This window comes from Rhyacophila brunnea, unplaced genomic scaffold, assembly GCF_057557595.1.
Source record: "Rhyacophila brunnea isolate RB1 unplaced genomic scaffold, BYU_Rbru_1.0 scaffold_7, whole genome shotgun sequence".
Classification (NCBI taxonomy): Eukaryota; Metazoa; Arthropoda; class Insecta; order Trichoptera; family Rhyacophilidae; genus Rhyacophila; species Rhyacophila brunnea.
In genome coordinates, this window is record NW_028233339.1 from 45245253 (window position 1) to 45264237 (window position 18985).

General features: G+C 31.9%; 1 protein-coding gene across 4 annotated transcripts in view; it reads left to right on the plus strand.

The window, feature by feature from the left end:
- Iml1 (GATOR complex protein Iml1) overlaps positions 1-18985 on the plus strand; it is a 53630-nt gene that overhangs the window by 10830 nt on the left and 23815 nt on the right. For 2 of the 4 annotated variants that reach the window (XM_085958345.1, XM_085958346.1), the window contains exons 9-17: positions 369-520; positions 1257-1469; positions 2364-2543; positions 2778-2966; positions 9835-9852; positions 14739-14956; positions 16304-16494; positions 17011-17185; positions 17324-17527. In XM_085958345.1, coding sequence (XP_085814471.1) covers positions 369-520; positions 1257-1469; positions 2364-2543; positions 2778-2966; positions 9835-9852; positions 14739-14956; positions 16304-16494; positions 17011-17185; positions 17324-17527 — 1540 coding nt within the window. The remainder of the gene's footprint in view (positions 1-368; positions 521-1256; positions 1470-2363; positions 2544-2777; positions 2967-9834; positions 9853-14738; positions 14957-16303; positions 16495-17010; positions 17186-17323; positions 17528-18985) is intronic. The other 2 variants (XM_085958347.1, XM_085958348.1) reach the window with 1 other exon arrangement.

Below are 18985 nucleotides of genomic sequence, written 5' to 3' on the forward strand. Positions count from 1 at the left end.
TGTGCGGCCCGTAAACATTGGGTTAATATTATTTTTTTTTTTAAATGGTTTTATCAACATCCAAATATAATTATATGGTTTTCTCAAAGCCTGGGTGTTTCCCAAAGCATTGGGCCTCATGGCTTGTAGTGTTAAAAATCTTTGTATAATTTTACCATTTGAATACATGCAGATAGGTTAAGACTGGTTATCAATCTCCGTATGCGTGCCTTGTCTTAAAATTCTGTACACAGCATTGTACAAACTGCGTAGCCATGTTGTATTTTGGAAACTGCCGTTGTTTTCAGTCTTAATCTCAAACTACCATCGCCAAAATTTGAATAGTTAATCTGAAATATCGGTATTGTATATTATTTTTTTTTCTGTAGTGTTCAGCGCGTGTGTCGCACTAAAAAAACATCGGTGGCCGGACTGGAAGGCATTCACCGCGAGAGAAGTCCACCGTGCACTATCAACAGAAGAAGAAAGATGTCCGATCCAGACATTCACCACAATATTCCAGATATACTATCGGGATCAGGTTTGAATATAATCATTTCTCTACATGAATGATTGAAAGATCTTGAAAGAATGAAATCCAATCTGCATCGAGGCTGTATTTGTGATGTATTCTCATTTTTCCCTTTTTTATAATCATGTGAAACAGATAGATACAATAATCAATGTCTATTAAAGGGTGAAGGACGATAATGAAGAATTTGGGATATCTTTGCGAGCTGGTAGCTTTTTAGACTATACAATAAATATTTATGCTGTGATTCCCTTTCTTTTCTTATCTTAGAAATTAATATTTTATAATCACATAAGATATATTAAAACCATAAAAGAGTTTTAATGAAAAGTTTACCAAACATATTTTACTATAAAATTTAAAACATTAAAATTGAATGATAGCACCAAATATGACTTTATTCTCAATTTGAACACTCAGTAATTAATGTATTAATTTATATCTTGATTTAAGTCACAAAAGCCGATTGCCAAAAATTAATACAGTTTGTTGTGCGCTATACTATCAGTTAATTTTATCATAATTAATCCAGTGAATATGGATTCAAGTCCCACTGAGCATCGTATTTTTTTCAAAGATTTTAGACATAAATATCTGAGGTGTTTTCAAATTATGTATGTTCAATGCTTGAAACATGTGCTTGAAAAACATAGTACATAATATATTTCGACAGGTAATTGAAATAGTTTTATCATTTCTATTTGTATATTTTATGGTTCACTTTAATTGTTGTTGTTTACTATAGTGAAACATCGGGGTTCGTGTGGTGAAGGTGGTGAAGGCAGCAGCCCCACAGGTGCATCGGAAGCCCAGTCCCCCGGCGGAGATCGTCCTGACAGTGGTGGCAGCGCGGCTGTCGTACGCGCAGGCCGAGCCCTCATCAATCCCTTCGATCCTTCGCATGTCACCGTGAAACTCACCAGTAACCGACGGAGATGGACCCATATTTTCCCAAAAGGTGATCAACACATACAGTGCTTTATTTACCTCCGTGTATTCTTTTAATATTTTCTTTGGTGACCATTACCAGTAATATCATGACAAAAAAAACTATATAAAAATTATTTTTTAACGTCTTGGCTTAATACCCCGTTACATATGCATGGATTTACTGCTGATAATACATATTATCGCGGCCATAACATGAAAATGTATGTGTAAACACGTATTGTAGAATGACATGGCGAGCCTTCCTGAAAAAAAAAACCAACTACATTGCGTAGAGCATTTTTGACGTTTATCAATTTTCACAACCTATCAAATAGCACCATACAATAACAACGCGTCGCGCTTACACTTGAAGAATGAGATTGGTGTGATAGTCAGCACTATTACGTGTAAACAGTTATTATCGCAATTTACACACTATCGGTGCCAGTAAATCCACGCACGTGTACAGGCCCTATTGTTTTTGCATTTATGGTGGTATTAATGGAAATGATTACTGTACAAAAACATTTTCTTGGCTACGTGTTAAAACTGTGAACTAACATGCTCCACCCATTTTTAACCGCAATTCCATTATAAGCTCCTCCCATTTAGTAGACAACAGCGCCTGGAAGCGTAGCCAAGAAGATGTTTTCATACAGTATGTGCCAAAACTCTGTATTCATACATATGTCAGAGAAATTAAAAACCTTTTATATCACTTGCCTATGTGAAGTTGTAGTTATTTATAAATACTTTGTATGAGGCCTCTATTTTTATAATCCGTTCACAAATGGTCAGAATTTAGTAAAAAAAAATTCACATTATATTTAATAAAAAATAACGTCTATAAACCCGCCAAAATTATACAAAAAAAATATTTTAGATTTATATCCAAGAATTAATAGATTGCATTAACGTGCAGGTCCAACTGGAGTGTTGATCCAGCAGCATCATTACCAGGCGCGGCCGGCAGGCAACGGGAGCATCGGAGAAGACGACTCTGACATGGCCACATCTACCAACACCTTCACCAGAGCCAGCACTCCCCCCGTCCCCCTCTCGCACACACCGCCTTCCACGCACCATTCTTTCCAGGCCGAAAGTATGTATCTGTTTATAATAATCAGTAACTTTTAAAACGATTTACGTTACCTCAACTTATGTCATCTACAATAATTATTACAACTACGTCTAAAAATAACCACAATATGAATCTATTTAGTGGATGAAAAATCAAGAAATCACATAATATCGTGTATTTTTACAGTCTACATTTGCACAAATGGATCACTTCGTGACTAATACACTTGATATTCACAAATGACTTTGTTCCCAGCTACTACTGCAACCCGAAAGAGATCAGTGATGGGATCCAGTCATCCCGTAATGTCTTCGTCTCCAGTGCCCAGCGTCTCCGCTTACCCTATTCAAAACAATGGTGTGGGAAGTCTCGGCAATAACAACAACATTGCTCTGCTATGGGGAGCGACTGGCGAACAGGAATGGACCCCGGCTCTCACAACAGGTCGATATATTTAATTGTTATACATGGCAACACAGTTTTTTTAACTTGTAAAGAAGAATTATATATGGTCACAAGAACAATTTTAATTAACGTAGATTTACGTTGAGAAATATTTGAGTTTGTTTAATAATAACAGTTGATCAACTTGTGTCTTCTTGTTTCAAAATCGTTATAAATGATTATTTTGAACTGCGTTAAAGAAAAGAATATTTGAAGAATGAACACTTGCCCAATTGTTGGTGCAGGTCATGATATTTTCTAAAGAAGGATATTATGTATATGATTTACTGGTGTCCATTGGCAACGTTTGCATAATCTTTGGACCAAAAAGTAATTGAAGAAAGTAGCATTATCAATGTCTGTCACCTGCTTTGTTTGCTATTTTTATATTATTGTTGATGAATATTGCTACATACATGCTTTGTTAAGATGTAACATGGTATGTGTATCAAAACATGTGAAATGTTTTTTAAAAGAAATAATTAAATTTGGCATGACTGAAAAGTTACGCGTTCTTTTATAGCATGTATAAATCTCAGGTCGAATTTGAATAAACCTTTTTTGTACAGATTCAATGAGTTTATTTAAATAAATCTCACTATTCAGGTGTATTGAAGATTCCAGTGGAACTTAGGTACATCCATTTTTATTAACTTTTTGGCTACTTATGATGTTTTTCAAAATACTAGTGAGAAATGCTACCGTTTATAATTATTTTTGATAAAATATGTTTTTATTTTTAAACACCCTACCTTTCTTATTGATTGTGCGAGAATAGATTATTTTAACGCCGAGCGTGCGGGAGACTATTAACAACTCGCGGTAGGTTGAATTGAATAGTGGTTAGATTAAATAGTGAATTGCCCGACTGCCTGAAAACTTGCCAATTGAGGGTAGATGAATCTACTTTGACTTGGAAAATTTCTTCGAACGTCCTTCTAATAGTTTTGTCAGCGCAACAAAATAAAGTTGACAACAAATTTCCGGCAGTGTGTTTCCGACTCTTATATTGATTAGATGATTGCCAATAATTATTTACACTTGATTACATTATTTCATTGTTTTTATTGTATTATATTATTCAGAATAAAATGTCGTAAAATTGATAACACTAATGGTCTATTTAGTGCACATAATTATTTGTATTCTTTTAATGTCAATAGAAGTTTTAACCAGGAGTAGGCACATGGATTTCCCCTTTTATAAATAACTTTAATTTCCAATAAATAAATCATCTAACATGCACTGTGATGCCAACAACGATCCTGATAAGCATTTCTGGCTGGTATTATAAATAACTATATATCATGTAGCATTCAAAAGGTTATTAAATTGGGCTTGAATATACATAAATAATCAATATGTACATACATTGTTAAAGAATGGTTACCATATTTCTTCTTTTTTTATTAAATCTTGTATATACCATAATTGTACAATTAACTAAAATTGACCCATTCTCCTGCTCTTGGACAGATGGCCAATAATACTGTATTGCATAGTTGCGGATAATTGCATCTATGCTATTTGGCCTCAGAGGATAAAGATTTTTTTTAGGTACACAGCTTCATTGGTAAAACGGCTTTATTACAATCATTCGCTCAAAATGGAGATAAAATCCCATGAAACTCGTTCAAAGTTATGTTTATAGCAACTTCTAATATTTCCGTTTTCATCATGTAAATTATTTTAATGTTGTGACTATGTCGATTGGTTAGTGTGCAGATATCAATAGTATGTCCAGTTTTATTCCCTAAATAAATCGAGTTGTCAAACAAGAAACTCTCGTCTGCATCACTCCTTTATGCTGTAAGAATATTGTATGTACAATTGTATTGTATTTGAGGATTTCAATGGATTCGAATTTTAGAAAATTGATTTTTTTAAAACCTACAAAATAGGACATGCAACGTCTGTGCACTATCCCATGAATGTATATTGTTGATAGGCTCAATAATGTTTTACTACGATGTTTTAAAGTCATAAAACATTGGCTCATCTATTTCTCATGACCCATTTATTCTACTTTATTTATTTAATTCTCAATAATTGTCTTATCATAACTACATAGTAATTAATAGTTAAAATATCGTTATGAAGCTTTCTCTTTGTCGATTTAATAACGATTTCTCTGGAGGCAACACTATAATTATTACAGAACGATTTGTCATGTATATTAATGTTGATAATAATTGAGGAGCTGGGAAGGAGAAAGGAGTAAATGCTAAACCATAGTTTTAAGAAAAATGCGTTTTTCATCACTAGCAGCACCATGTTGGATTGAAAAGATTTTTCGTCCCATGATTATGAAGAAATCGTGAATTCTAAAACCACTCACCGCAGATTGCCCCAATTTTACTTGGGTCTTTCTTCTCTCCATGTCCATAATTGGTCTGCATTATGTGCCAACAGATTTAAACAGGAAAAATATTGATTCATGTTCGTCATGAAAATTAACACTTTGAAGTGTGTTATCTTCTGTTGGTATAATGAAAAAATTGTTTGATTCATAAATTCGTAGCATTATATAATATTATTATTTAGATGGTACTTGTAATGACAAAGATAATTCGATGTAATTATTTTGAGATTGAATCAATTAATACGCACTTAATTCACACGCCCCCACAGTAACATGGGTCGATATTTATTCCTGTTAAAATTTTACATATTCAAGCTCAAAGTTTTACCAGCTGTTGGTGTCCATGGTCCAGGGTCATCCTTAAATGACCACACGATTTTCAGTATTTTTAACCCCCCTTCCCGTCATCACACTTCATTAAAAAAAATCTTTTACCCCCACCCCTCGTATAAATTATGTCTGATCGATTTCAGTATAATGATGTTCTCATGGAATATTTAGAATAGTACCAATATATTTCGTTAGTTTTGTGACGTCACATTTTCTACAACTCCTGCCCTATACCTTTGTCACAAATCATCACATTACATCGGACCCACCCTCTCTCCTTAGCGGTCAGCCGTTAAAATATAGCCAGGACTCCATTATATCCTGTTCGATTGATTGACCTGTTTATTCATAGTGTAGTACAAATAACCATCATCATGATAATATGGATTCTGAACCTATATTGAGATGTGTAAATAAAAATAAAATCGACCATACACCATACCAATTAATGAGTATTTTTATCAGTTGTGATTGTTTGTTGTGGGCGTTCATTTTGTTCACTAACATGTAATACAATTAACAATAAATAATTACAATTTAAAAATGTGCCGTTGAATCACCATTCATTGCCTACCATTAACAAAATTGAGTGTATTTTTTAAATGGTTTTTATAACTAATTAATTGAATTATAATTAAAAATACTTAACTTTTTATTTTATCTCACTTATCATCTTTTAAAGTACAAATCTGATATGTCCATGTAAATTTAGTTATGACAAAATGTTGTAAATCTATAATGTCATAATGTGGGGTTACTGCCAAAAGTATGGCCATTATAAAGTTAACCGGATGGCTGCCAATGAAGTCTGAAGACGCGAACTTTTCCGTGAACGGAACGCCGCTCATACAAAAATGACGTCTTTGAACGTCCCGCTTTAAACGGGAAACGGGGGGGGGTAAATCAATTATTTTAAACATACAAATATGTTGAACACACAACGACATATATTGGGAATGTCGTCACATACTCAGAATTGAAACAGAATTCGTTTTTACCACTTGAAATGTAAATTGATTTTTTTTTTATCTTTGCAATAAAATTCGCGGCATGCAAGGTACCACCATACATACACTTACCGGCAGTAAAATCGCTGCTGACTAGATAATGATTTTTTAATTACCACCTTTAAAATGCACGTTAATTACATCGATCGGCCGCCTGGTCATTACGCGCCAGGTGTGTCTTCAGCGTCCAAAGTATTAAACATCTTTTATAAAATCAGTCATAGTCTAAATCTAATTTAAAGTAAGGATTTTTTAATACATCGGATAAACAGTCCACATTATTTAAGAATTATACACAAAAATGTATTTATTATAAACTGGTCATACTTACCATTCTTTGCCAGACAAATTTTACATATTTGTTTAGTTTACTGTGCATTCTTTGGAATCAAGGAAGAAAATCGTCATAGGTCTTATCATTGTTGTCAGTGTAGTTAATTCAGAAAAGTTACATCAACCGTGTTATAATGCTTCAATTTATCTACTATAGTGAAATTAGTAATTTATGTCTTCCAGAGAAAGCAAAATGCATTGAGAAATAGCATTTATTACATAAAAACACTCTGTAAATATAGTTATAAACCTTTGGCATTTTTTAAATCGGAATGCTATATTTTGACACTAAGTTTCATGTAAGAATATGATAACTGTTCTTACAAACTTTTTGCTGTACAGATATTCATTAAAGATTTATTGACTGAATATATTGGTAAATGTCAACTTACAAACTTTTCCCTGAAAACAAATTGAAAAATCAGCAGTTAAAAACTTTTATTAACAATATGACTACTTGAAAATATACCTTCCCATGGTCCGGATCAGATCCAAAAAGATATAAATATTTAGCTGAATACACATAATTGATCATTAACTCAAAATACCTAAAATGTCGACTTACCAACCTTTGGCACTGACTCCACGATATTATGAATGCTTCTGTAATAAAATAAAACATTTTGTGACATGTCAGGTGATTTAATTTAATCGAAGACGCAAAATGGATATATTACATTTGCATTATAGAAAATGTTACACAATGTTTGTCCCTCATTGGCCAAACATATTGACCGAGTTTAGAGGATGACTGTATGGATTATTACAAATATAACAATACATATAAAAACATAAATAGGTTTTAAGTGATATCCATCTATTTCAAATCAGTGTCGTTAAGAATTATGTCATTATTTTACCCCATATTAAGAATCATAATTCCTTCATTTAAAGCTAGACAAGGGTATTTAGATCCATTACCTTTTGGTCCCCTGAATTATGTGATTAATTTAAATTTTATTGAGAAATTATCACTATTTAACCCATTGGCATTGTAACCCTGAGGAATCATTTGCAAAATTTAACAAAATTATGTGTTACGTTTGTGATTATATGTGTGCATAACATACATCTTATTGTATCTGTCTCGATTACTTCAAGTAAATCGAATATAAAGCCAGCTACATGTACAGTTGTTGTATACTTGTGCAAACAAAATGCACGAGTATATCGCTCAAGTATACATGAGCGTGTGTAGCCGACCTAAGTCTATGTCTATTCAACACATACATGCTAGCCTTTGACTTTATAAGCAATTACTTATAATAACTTGTGTTTTAAATGAAATAGTTTTTACCTACTAGAACCTGACAATGAAAATTCGATAAATAAAACATACTTCTACAAGCTTTTCCCTGATCAATAATAAACCTCCACAAACAAAATTATTATTATATAAAAAAGGTATATGTGAGTGTGCCTCAGTCAGAACCAAATATAGTGGCTGTAGCATCTTTGCTAAAGACTCAGAGATACCGTATGTTGAAATACGAGAACAGATGTTTGTAGCAGATACTACATGTGTGAGAGTATGACTGTCATTAATGAGGATGTAAAAAAGCAGATCATGCAGGTGAAGATGCTGGCTCAGCGATATGCTACAAATGCCTCGGAGAGTTTCCTAACTTCTGAATGATTCTGTCATCCTGGAAGGCCAATAATAACTTACACAGACATAGGAAGATACAAGAAGTCTGGCAAGCGAGGAACATACATGAATAAAGAATGAAGAAACTGGTTTTATTTATTGAATTTTCATTGCCGGGTGCTAATAAGCTTTTGCTGTATTTAGTACTATGACAACGATGTTACATATATTGGTCTAAACTTCTCCTTTACAGTGAGGTAGTGTTACCAACTAAAGATTAAAAATAACCTTCAATTATGATTCAATTAATAAGGTAGGCATACTGACATATTTCATGCATCAGATAAAATATACTATGCCAATGGGTTAGATCAGGAGTCGGCAAACTACTTTTGGGACAGACGAATTGGTTTTTTTTGAGAGCCATCAATATATTTTTACAGATAATTAACTATACACAACAAACTAGCATTCCGTAAAACTAATGCAAAGGTTAACCTTTTTATGTAGTCACCATTATTTTGTGAATCGTTTTCATCGTTTAACGATTACTTGACTCACGATAAAGATTATAATATTAACATTATTAGAAGATTGTATCCAGTAATTGATTTTTGATTTTTTTATTTTGAATTCACAAAATACAACAGTAGAATGAGGCATTTTTTTTGTTGTATGGTTGTATTTTTACATTCGTTGTTCTTTAAAAAGAGTCTCATTTATATATGAGTAGTTTTCCGACCACTGGGTTAGATTATGCTAGACCTAAACGAACATTGGGCCAGATGCTTAGTCATACTTAATTGCTGTATAGTATTAGGTGGCCGAAATTCGCCATTCAGTGAGTGCTAATGCATTAATAAGTGCCGGAATTGAAAAACAAAATGACAGTTGTCAGAATAGTCAGGTGTATTGTGTACGGATTTCGAGGCAAATATAGTGTTGTATTATTTTTTATGAATTTAAATCAAAATTCAGATTCATTTTGTCTCAATTATGAATAAACGAAATACAATGATTTGCTTAAATTCTGTTTGCAATATGCTTGACTGTTTTGTTAGACGCCGCATGTGTTTCTAGAGTCTGCCACTATTTGGTGATGGCGCCACTTATATTAGTTATATCTCTGCATCTGGCCCATAATGTATAAAGCTAGTGGGCCATTATTTCATATTTTTACATATTGTTCTGGTTTTGTCTTCATTCCATGGCCACCGTTCGTGCAAATTGATGATTGGACCCCAACAGTGGGCAGAGTGATAATAGGTTCGCATAAACGTGACATTTCCTCATAGCTATGCGGTGGCTGCACCATACATCGTAGATTAATAATTACATGGTTGTAGAATTTGATCGCGGGTATGTCAGAGAACAATATTGCTAATTCTGCCTAAATTTTATAATCTATAATAATGTAACATTTTAATCCGACATCTATGTCACAAAACAAAATTGTTTTACCAATTTTGTGTTTTTAAATGATTTCGATTTGAAATCAGATGAAACTATTTGAAATATTTTTTTATTGGTATTTAGAAGCACTTAATGATTACATAATATTATGTACAATCCAACATGGCTATTAACAATAGACACAATAAGGTTACTTACATTATACCCCGTTACACGTGCATGGATTTACTGTTGACAGTAAGAAAATGTATGGGTAAACATGTATTATCCTGCAGTTGGCAAGATTGCATGCATGAATCAAACAAGTTTGGAAGCTTCTGAATTTTTATGTGACAGTAAAAAAATATTCTATCTGCGCCTGTAATTTAAGTGCCAATAAAAATTAAGTAGATTCACATGATAAAATAAATTAATATTCTTGATATATATATATTGTATCAAAATATAACAACTGCAATCTTCACTCTGTTATAAAACAAAATTTTAGTACATGTTATTAATATTAAATTACAGACTTTCGAGGCAATATTACTCTCTGAATAACTCCGTAGCTTTAGTAGAATATATTATACTTAATAGTGATTAATATATACATGTAGATTTATTTGGCTTTGGTATATTTTTTGAGAATCATTAGAAAACATTGAAGTCACCATATTATTTATAATATTGCGCATTTAATATTGTTTCCTTTAACATATCCTTTTTTTTTGTATGGTCTTGAGAGTTTGGTTTTCAGTAGTGGGTAGTAAGTAACAATATCCCTCATATATTTTTTTATTGTTACATAAACTGGCATGTTCCACATAAATAATAAAGATGAAAACTATAAAGTTGTGATTATATTGAGATGCACGTCGCGTACTGTCACGGCGAAAAATTTAGTCTTTGGTTTTGTCATTTTGCAAAATATTTTGAACGATCACCACCTCTATAAATTCAATGATGGAGAGTGCCATCTCTAATGTATTAATATTTTGAATTATTATTCATGCTAATTTTAATTAGTGTAAACAGTTTCTACGTATGCATACGTTAAAATTACTTCCGATATTATATCCGTAGATAATATTTTGAACAGAACCCCACCTTCAGACGATAGATAATAGACAACATTCTTATAGAAAATACATAGTACCATCTGCTAAAAACAAAAAAAAACATGCAATTTTGACATGGGTTGAAAATGTGTAGGCATGTAGAAAGTGATAAAAAACGTTCATTGAGTCATGCAGGTGTTGATGCAGTGCGGTACAATGTGGGGTGACCTCATTGTTGTTCTGGTGATTTCGGCAGATTTTGCTAATTATTATTGATAATGTTAGTTTAAAGGTCCAAAATCTGCTACGGGATGGTAGCATCAGTCTGATAAGATTTTAAACACCAAGATAAATGACATTGCATACCTTATTCGTAAGCGTAAGCGGCAGCTTACTGTGATGTCATGTGATAGTACGCGACATGCAGCATAATATAATCACAACTTAACTGTCAAGCAAGATTTGATGCTCACAGTAAATGTCATTCTAGTATTTATGGCATATTTATTATTATGTAATAATTGTTTCAATTGCATTGTTTGAGTTGTGATGATAACATAATTCTATGTAGACGCCAGTGGCGAAAGGTGGAGGTAGGTTGTAGAGATCTGATATAAATTCTGCACACTAAACTTCGTCAGTCATTCTTTCGACCATGTCCGATCCTAATAGGATCATATGGGCCTCCACAGAGTAGAGGTTTGTATTGACAGATTTTGTTTTTTACGAGAAATGGATGTCAGCCACTTGCTCAACCTATTAGGTCTATACCCTGACACACACAAATTGAAAAACAATATGTGTACTTGCCAGACCCAAGATTCGAACCTGGGACCCACGGCGTTATAGTCCAACGCTTAAGCCACGCGGCCACCGTGGGTGTTTCATACTTAATTATTTTAATTGAATGAAGAATATAAATTGCAGATGGTGCTGGTCAGTTTTTAAAATTCAATTAAACTCTACTCTAAACCAAACTATCATAGTGGAGGTAATCTGTGGAGTTTCGACAAAAATAGTGTACACTTGTCAGTCGTATGTCAGTATTTAATTGTTTTAATTGAATTAAGAGTACAAATTGCAGATATTGTTGGTTAGTTTTTAAAAGCCCTCTGACTAAACCAAACCATAATAGATATAAAAATGATGTACGATTTATTGACATAATTTATTTAGATTATTATTATTAAGATATTTTATAGATAGACGAATATTTTTTGACTATTAGGTAAGTATCTATTATGGCTTGGTTTACGCAGGGTTTAATTGAATTTTAAACACCAACCAGTACCGTCTGCTATTTGTATTCTTAGTTCAATGAAAACAAATAAATGTGACTGACAAAGTTTTGTGTACATTATTTATGTTGGATCTCAACACTCTAACTCCACCCTTTGCCACTGGTGTACGATGTTATGTTGAAATGGTTTGTAAACCTAAACATTTAGACAAGACATGAGATTAGGATGATTCCGCTGACTGGATGACAGGGCACCTGGACGCCGCACAGATGAATGAAATACATGTATGTCATGATTTGAACCAACATGTCATAGTGAGTTTTATGGGTAACGGTGAATATTCATGTCAAAGGTGTGTTTTCACATTACAATCTCACGCTGAGCTGCAGCAATATCGTGCAATTTTATAAATTGGTTTATATTCTGTAAATTGCACTATATTGACGAACTTTCGGTTCATAAAATGTATTGAAAAAACCTTCAATATATCGACTCAACGATCAACAAAATTGCTCAATGATTAATATAAAATATAGTCTCAATCAAAAGTATATCGAAATCTATTGTGCAATTTGTGGAATATTGATTCGTTTCTAACAATTCTTACGCAATATCGGAATGTGAAAGCATACTATAATAGACGTGAGTCAACAACTACAAACCTCACTTTATTACATTAGACCTACTTGTCTACTGGCTGCTCCAAATCGTAATGTAATTGTATTTATTTACGAATACCATTTATCTGTGCAGTACCCAGACATCTGTCGTCCAGTTGTCCTAGCGCCTGAATCATTCCATTACCACAAATGAAGAATAATTATAATGAAATCAAAATGTTTTTTGTTGATTATAATTTTTATTATTTACTATGTCATTCATTTACTTTCAATTCTTGCTGGAAAAGCAGGGTGATTGGATACTTTGATGGTTTATAAAAATTTCTTCCATGATCTCCAAGGATATTTCCTACAATGAATGCATCTTGTCTTCATATCTGAGCTTCACAACTGCATTTAATTTTGGATAATTTTATTCGTTTATGACAACTATTTCTTATTTCTGAGTTGTCAGAAGTAGTATTGTATAACTGACGGAGTTTTTTGGTGAAAATAGAAAACAAATCCAAGCATAACTAACAGTTGAAAATGTCTCTTTAAAAATGTTTTTTTTTTCAATTGTATTATTATGTCGTCAATATTAAAAGTGTTCACGCAATGGACAATTTAAACTGGCTACGTGTTATGGTTTCTGTTTAGTTTTGTGTGGCATGGATTAATATTGCATCCTAATTAATAATTATCGTGTTTTTAGCAGTAGACTAATAATAATTTAATAACTTTCACTCAGACCACTACAGCTTTTTGACACACACTGTATTCTAATACATATTTCCATTCTACAATTATTTACAAAAAATTGTAATGAATGAATAGAAGTTATGATGTTTTATATATCTGAAGGTTTTGGTAAGCTTATATAAAACAGAAACTTTACAATAATATTATATCTTAATAAAAAAACGCGAATCACCCTTTTCCTATGTATTAACAGATCAATTAGTATTCTACAATAAAAAAATGTTGCAGGTAATATCAATTATAATTTTAATAAAATAAAATTAATCAGACCAGAATATATATTAATTATGTTTTCAATTAGATGCTAAATGTTTGTGAAAAGACAAAACAGGTTTGATCTATTAATACATAATAAATTATCTTCTTTTAACTATCTATTCTTCAGACAAAAATAAAATAAAACATTTTTTTATTGGTTTATCCATTACAATTTTAATCAAGATCAAAAGTCGTTTTGTTTGCTCAATTAGAAATTATCGACAATCATATCCAACAATGGCAACAAATACGTTTATAATTAAAACAAAAATAATTTATGATTAAATAATACATCCTATACAAAATTCAACAAAAACAGTAATGTTATTATATTGAATTAAGTTACAAAGATAGTAGGCATGTCCTGATGGTATTGGAAACACCTCAGTAAGCATAGTTATTAGGGATCATTTCAAGGAAAAAAAACTTTGATTGGTAGCTTAATTGATTCAGAGGCTCAACTGGAGAGTGATCCCATTCGGTCTAAGATTTTTTTTGTAGGATTTTTCTAATACTAGGTATCTTACTGAGGTTTTTCAAAATTATGTAATATCAGTTTATGTAAATTCTGTGACTGTTTAAATAATGTTGCCAGTGAGTTGATAGCATGTATCCCCAACTGGGATAAATTGAAAATGTTATATTTGTATTTCGCCGTTAAAATTCTTATTATTTTATTTAATATATATATTTCTTTATTTTTCTGCACGCTTTATCTCTCTATAGCTTATTTAAATTATGTATGTTATAGAATATAGTAAAAATAGTACAGATATTGTATTAAAGTAGTGAGAAATAGCAATTTGCGAATTAAAATAACAAAACGTCTCCTCATTCAGGTGTTGATTGGAAATCTCTTACGATACCGGCCTGTTTACCGATTACCACCGACTACTTTCCCGATAAGAGATCTTTACAGAACGATTATCTGGTCTCCGATTATAATCTCCTTCCCGATGACGTGAATGCGGATTTCGCTCAGAACAGAGCCATCTATAAAGAGCCCTTGACTACTATGGAGGTGTTTAAAGAGTTAGTTTCTCAGCGACTCGCTCAGGTAACTATTTGAAATTGGATGGACTGTTTTTAAATGTGCTTTCAGTAGATGTCAGATAATTGAGGTGCCGAGGATGAAATGAGTACATGTGACAAACGAGTAAAAATGAGTTCGAAGCAGTTTTCACATCACCACAAAGCAGTGGCGAAGAGTGAAGGTAGGCTGTGGAAATTCGACATAAATAGTGTACACTAAACTTTGTCAGTCATATTTATTTATTTTAATTGCACTAACAATAGAAATTGCAAATGGTGTTGGTTAAGTTTTAAAGATTAATTAATTAAATTTTTTAAAACTAACTAACACCATCTGAATATTGTATTCTTAGTGCAATGAAAACAAATAAATATGTCTAACAAAGTTTAGTTTACACTAGTTATGTCAGATCTCCACAGCCTACCTCCACCCTTCTCCATTGCCACATAGGTATTTATTTATGTGTGAAACAAAATTCAAATATGCATGAAAAGTTATAAGCATTTTATTTCTCACATTGGATTATATTTCATGGACATACTGTCTTCAATGTTATTATTATTTTTATAGCAGCGTATTTAATTTGAATATTTTACTTGTTTGTATGAACATTATGAAATGTCATCTTTTATCTTAGAATAGTAATAATTGATTTTTTGGGAACAAGACTTCATTTACAGAATGTTGAAAACTTATGTAGAATTTGCAATCACATATTTTTAAATGTTAACTTGACAGGTACTTAATTTGGTCACTGATTCGCTTGTATTAATTCAATCCTCAGCACCTCAGTTATTGTTATTTATGATATGTTCTCATGATAATATAAATTATATTAAGTTCTAAAGGGTGGTTTATCACTCAATAGCTACAACCAGCGCTCGAAATGGAAAATTTTACGAACCGGAGCGCTCGATGATTTTACGAAAATATTAACATAGTTATCTAAATTTATGAGTATTTTATAAAAAAAAGTGCTAGGGTTTTTTGTTTTATGGCCGATCTAGCTCAGACGGTGAAATTATTTTCCTACGAGATTTTATTAATCGGGACGGCGCTCCGGTGCGTTCCGGTCCATTTCGAGCCCTGGCTACAACTGAAAAAACAGTCAATTAATAAACAAATCTGTAGACTTTATTTTTTATTATAATTTTTTTAAATGAAATTCTACCAAATAAATATTATTTTTGTACAAAAACTAATTCAATTACATAAAATGAAATGTATTATTCATTACCATAGATTATAAAAAAAAAATTTAGTAGACAATAATATTGACGGAAAATAACACATGGACAAACGATGACTGTAGAAAAAACATTTTAAACTGCAGGTGTTTTGTTACTACTTACCTTTTTTAAATTTTAACAGGGATTCCAATTGATTGTCGGCCTTGGCAATGGATCCTCGACAGAAGCTTCCGGTGGACTTCCTCTGTCTACCGTGGCACCGGCACCGACAAAATTACCCGTCCGACCTCGCCACCTTCTTTCCATAGGCAGAGTCTTCCATAAAATAACCCTCGTTGGCTCAACTATCACTGTTACAAGATACAGACCTAGGTATTTTATTACATGATATTTTTTTTTCCAGGTACCATATCCACTACGCATATCAGCAATGATTCTGGCTTTGATATTTCGACACCTCCTACATAGAAGACCGTAACTGGGTTTTTGGCTATTTTGACTTGATTGCCTTTTATTAAATAATTTTAAAGATAATACAACAATGAGAGTCGAAAAAAAACAAAAATTAAATTAATACATAATATCAATCAACTAAAATATTACAATTTCAGCATTAAAAATTAACATTGTGGTGTCATAAAAATTTATTAAAATCGTACTCCTGAAAAGTACCATTTTGCAGTTCCGGCCTTATACGTAGGAGGTGTCGATTTATCTGCCATTATTGTTGTCTTAGGAGAATACTCCTTTGTCGAAAGCATTATATTACTGCCTAATGTGTAATTTATATTCGCATAGAATTTGACATTGTAAAACTGTAAAGCCGTGTAATTGATTTTATTTTATTAATGTATGTGTTATTAATTTTTGTGTATTCAAATTTTGTAGACACCCGTACCCTCCCTTCAATATCCACTACCGATATCGGTTTCACGCTCCTCATCATGACACATACGAGGTATCCTGGGTCTCTTTCACCACTGAAAAGCTAGAAAACTTCAATTGGAACTATATGGATCACTATATTTGCACCAGAGGCGACACGGACTTTGCCTTAGTTGAAGTGAGTACAATATTATATTCAAATGTGTGACCATTAATGAATCTACTTTTGCTGATTGTATAAGAGAGAGAAAATGTATGATAAATTAACATGCTTTATGTTAGACAGCGGAATGATTGATTAACCTTTTGTTTTTAGCCTCTTAAATATTGGCGATTCCGCACGTTACTTCTGCCGCTCAGCAATCCAGCCACTAAGCAAATCCTGGACGGAGCCGTCCACTGTGACATTTATCCGGAACCGACGAAGGCGGACCTCGACAATTTGACAAACGGCTTTCTTCGGATGACAGAATTACATTTAAATAAAATTAAGAGACCACAAAATAACTGTAAACAGCGGGTATGACGGATTTCAATATTATTATCACGTGTTAATTTAGTCAAATACAGATTATTGCGCCAATGTTAATAGGAAACAAACGACAGTTTGTGATGCTCTCAGGTGTCAATCTAAATACACCAAAAACTGGAATCTATTAGTCGAAGCTATGAATCTGCCTCTACACATCTTTTTGGGCAGTTTTTTTTTAAATATCTATTTAATTAAACCATGGTTAAAAAAAAGTTTCATATTGTTTCAAGTTTGGTTGATAAAAAATTAATATTATAATATATTAAATTTACATAACTTATTTACATAACATATTAATTAAGTTTTGATAATAAAAATTGAAAAAACTCTTTTTTAAATCATATAAATAATATTGCAGTAGATTTGGCAAAGATGATATGGTTTGACTTACTATCAGTCAATAATTAAAAACCTTACATGCTAGTAGTTTACGCACAAACATAAATGAAACTCTCCATTGTTGGAATAAAGTTAATTGAAAGTTAAATTAAAATTAGTTAAATTGAAATTAAACCATCAGGCAGGTATTTCAAATCTTGAATTATTAATAATAATGATTTGATTTAATTCATTTATTTACAGCTGATTATCTTTTATTAATTATGGTGTCCAGATCAGAACGTATAGTGTAAGATAAATTTGGTTTTGTCTTTACCACTGTACGAAATTTGGTTTTGTCTTCACCACTGTACGAAATTGCAGAATCCTTCTTAATTTGATGATATTTAAAAAATATATATATATAATATTGTTTGATAATATATTGTTTTGTAAGCAATTTTCAGGCAACAGTAATCCAGTTGATATTTTACATCACTTACGACGAGATTTAAAATTTTCTTCTGCTCTGTATTTTAAGTTTTAGTGTACAATCTTCTCGTTATGTTTTTTTAGAATTTAAACCAGTATCCGATAGTGGCTTCTGCATGATTTTAATTCTCTTATTATTTTTGACTGTTTAATTATCTCTTTTTTTCTCTTTTTGTAGTTTTAATAAATGATTAGCGTTGACTACTAACAACACGGTGTCCAAAAAATATATCTCTCACTTTAAATATCTGATACGTTTGCTATGCATCCATTTTACGAGGTGCTCAAAGTTTATTCATGCCAATTTTTGTTTTATGATTTTATTTTATATGCTCTTTCAAAGTTTTGTTTATGATGTATTTAGACTCAAAAAAATCTATATTAGCGATGGTTAACCTATATTCGAATTATATTTTAAAAAAAGTTCTCTAGTTATCTGAATATTAATTAGCTGAAATTGGAAATACTTTATATTATTTCCTCATTATGACGTGAATCACCTTATTTCAAAAACCGATAAGTCCAAACGTTAATTATTTTAATCTATGTAATTTTATACAATTTACTAATCAAATTTTGAAGTTGTGATAAGCATACAAAAAACAATATTTTAAAACAAACAATGATAAGTAGTCT